This window comes from Formica exsecta, unplaced genomic scaffold (assembly GCF_003651465.1).
Source record: "Formica exsecta isolate Colony F162 unplaced genomic scaffold, ASM365146v1 scaffold72, whole genome shotgun sequence".
Classification (NCBI taxonomy): Eukaryota; Metazoa; Arthropoda; class Insecta; order Hymenoptera; family Formicidae; genus Formica; species Formica exsecta.
In genome coordinates, this window is record NW_021853485.1 from 3,737,345 (window position 1) to 3,740,061 (window position 2,717).

Below are 2,717 nucleotides of genomic sequence, written 5' to 3' on the forward strand. Positions count from 1 at the left end.
ATTTTCAGGCTTCATTTAACAAAACTAAGAGAGAATCATTATCTGCGGATGTATCTAGATTAGTCAGCAACAACAGAGTTGTTATGCATTCTCAAAAAATCAAATATTAATTGCAATGATTTAAAATCTAATAAAATACAAAAGATATACATATAATAAGTACTGAGCATTTCGACTTTATCAGAAATAAAACGAGATCTATTTCTTTAATTCTGTTTTTTCTTTTTTTTTATTATTTGGGTTATATATTTCATTGGAGATGAATTGTTGCCCCTGAATCTCAATGCAATATTATCTTAGATAGCCTCTATTAGACTATTTATTATTTGTGTATATTGCTTCTTATGACGTCTAATGTACGTTCGATTACAATTGCAATCATTATATGTAGGTGTGTGTTTAAATAAGAATTTAGAACAACAATTTTCAGGCTTCATTTAACAAAACTAAGAGAGAATCATTATCTGCGGATGTATCTAAATTAGTCAGCAACAACAGAGTTGTTATGCATTCTCAAACAATCAAATATTAATTGCAATGATTTAAAATCTAATAAAATACAAAAGATATACATATAATAAGTACTGAGCATTTCGACTGACTTTGTTTTATGTGCAGTGAAAACTTTGTATTTCCGCATTTGCGCAGGAAACACAAGAAAGAAAATAACAAAATATTAAAAAAAATTAAATTTTATGAATAAAGACAAAGTAAAAATTATAAGATATTATGCAGAGCAATACATATTGCAAAAAAGATAAAGTTAAAATAGGGATGCTCCTTTACCAACATTATTATTTCGCGTCACACACGTTTTATCCTGTGATTTATAAACTATATATAAAAATTTTTTATGAAAACATAGACATACTTTTTTTTTGTCATAATACACAATGTTATAGCTATAAGTTTCACAGAAAAACCTGAATAAATAATTCTAAATTAGATTGACATTTGGTATCTCTTTTCGTAACGAATTTTCTTCCCGCTCGCGGTTTGTGAATTTTGATACTCAAATGGACGACTTTCTACCAGTATCTGTACTTTTTTATACAATCATTGCCCAAGTCCACCACCACTAGATGATTATCCGACAATACGGCTATGCCTGACGGACGTCGCAATTTCGAGCTATGCGAGTCAATTTCGGTTAAAATATTACCTCCACCTAGCTTCATTACTTGTATTATACTGCGACCCTTGTCTGTACGAGTGCCAACTATTTTGCCGTCCGCATCCACGGCTATTCCTCCATAGATACCTTTTCCTGTCGTATATATAAAACGGGTACATATAGTCTTTAGTTTTATTGCGTTAAAATATTCCTACTTTGATATATATACCCCCATTTTTCATATACCCATAATATTGTATTCTTTGAAAGACTTCCAGTTAAATGGTACTATTACAAACAAATCACTGTCAAACAGATACTGAAACTTACCTTTGCCTTCGGAATATATTTCCTCGGAGAAATCTCCCTTTGCGGAAAATACTTGAATCCTGCTATCGGCAACTAGAATCTCACCGGCAGGACCGACAGTCACAGAACTGATTAGTTTAAACGTGCCTCTCTTACCACCGACCTGTTAACGTTTCGTGATAACTATGAGGACCGAGGCAACTTGCAGTTACAATTATTTGTATATGTACTTAAACAAAAATTAACCTGGAAGAGTATTTTGCCATCTGAATCAAATACGAACACACAGCTTTGACCGTTGTCAGCCACAAGTATGTGCCCGTAATTCTTATCCACTGCAATGTCTATAGGTTCCTGGAAGACGAAAAGATAACAATTAATTAAAAGGTACTTATAAGTATTATATTTTTTTTTTCAATGATGAAACGTGTAATAAAAACTACTGACTTGAAATGCGTTATGCGAGAAGGATCGGATCGTATCACCTAACGAAGTCATTTCTGTAATCTTTCGCGTCCGCCAATTTACAACTACGAGACCTTGTTGAGAAATATCTATTCCCGTACAACTGCGGCCCTCTAAGCCTTCATTATTTATGTGCCTTTGAAACTCCAAATCACAATTGAGTACCTAAAGCAATACAAAAATTACGAAAATTAAATATCTTGCTATATAAAATATCGTATTCCCTGTATATTATTTTAAACAAACCTTAATGCGAGAATTTCCAGTATCTAAAATATAAATCATTCCTTCGTCATCCACTGCGACTGAGACTGGCTGATGAAACTCGTCTTTTCCGTTACCACGTCTTCCGTATATCTTAATAGCTTCATTATGTTCGGTCGCGTCGAAAAATAGTGGATAATCTTTTATGGGTCGTTCGAATACAGATATCTTTATAACGTATCGACTCGCGGTCGGTGGCCGAAAATAAATTTCGTAGATTCCATTTTCCAGATCTTTTACTTCCGTCTCGATGGTAGCACTCTGATTTTCCGCGTGTATATTATCCGCGAGCGTCAACTCAGCACTGACAAGATCACCACCAACATTCCGAGGATGGCCGTGATAATCCACCGTTTCAACTATGACAGTTGCTTGTAATTTCGCTATCGCTAAGTCTTTTAGTCTAGCTCGACATAAACCTAACGCAGGAATGGCAACTCAGCAATCACCACCAACATTCCGAGGATGGCCGTGATAATCCACCGTTTCAACTATGACAGTTGCTTGTAATTTCGCTATCGCTATATCGCTAAGTCTAGCTCGACATAAACCTAACGCAGGAATG

General features: G+C 34.5%; 1 protein-coding gene across 1 annotated transcript in view; it reads right to left on the reverse strand.

Annotated features, from left to right (window-relative positions):
• Window positions 1–235: 235 nt before the first annotated feature.
• Window positions 236–2,717, reverse strand: part of LOC115243577 (chymotrypsin-1-like) — a 33,482-nt gene continuing 31,000 nt past the window's right edge. Inside the window, exons 11-15 of the mRNA XM_029820703.1 lie at window positions 2,135–2,571; window positions 1,871–2,053; window positions 1,670–1,777; window positions 1,445–1,586; window positions 236–1,267 (exon numbers count right to left, since the gene is read on the reverse strand). Coding sequence (XP_029676563.1) covers window positions 1,029–1,267; window positions 1,445–1,586; window positions 1,670–1,777; window positions 1,871–2,053; window positions 2,135–2,571 — 1,109 coding nt within the window. The 3' untranslated portion in view covers window positions 236–1,028. The remainder of the gene's footprint in view (window positions 1,268–1,444; window positions 1,587–1,669; window positions 1,778–1,870; window positions 2,054–2,134; window positions 2,572–2,717) is intronic.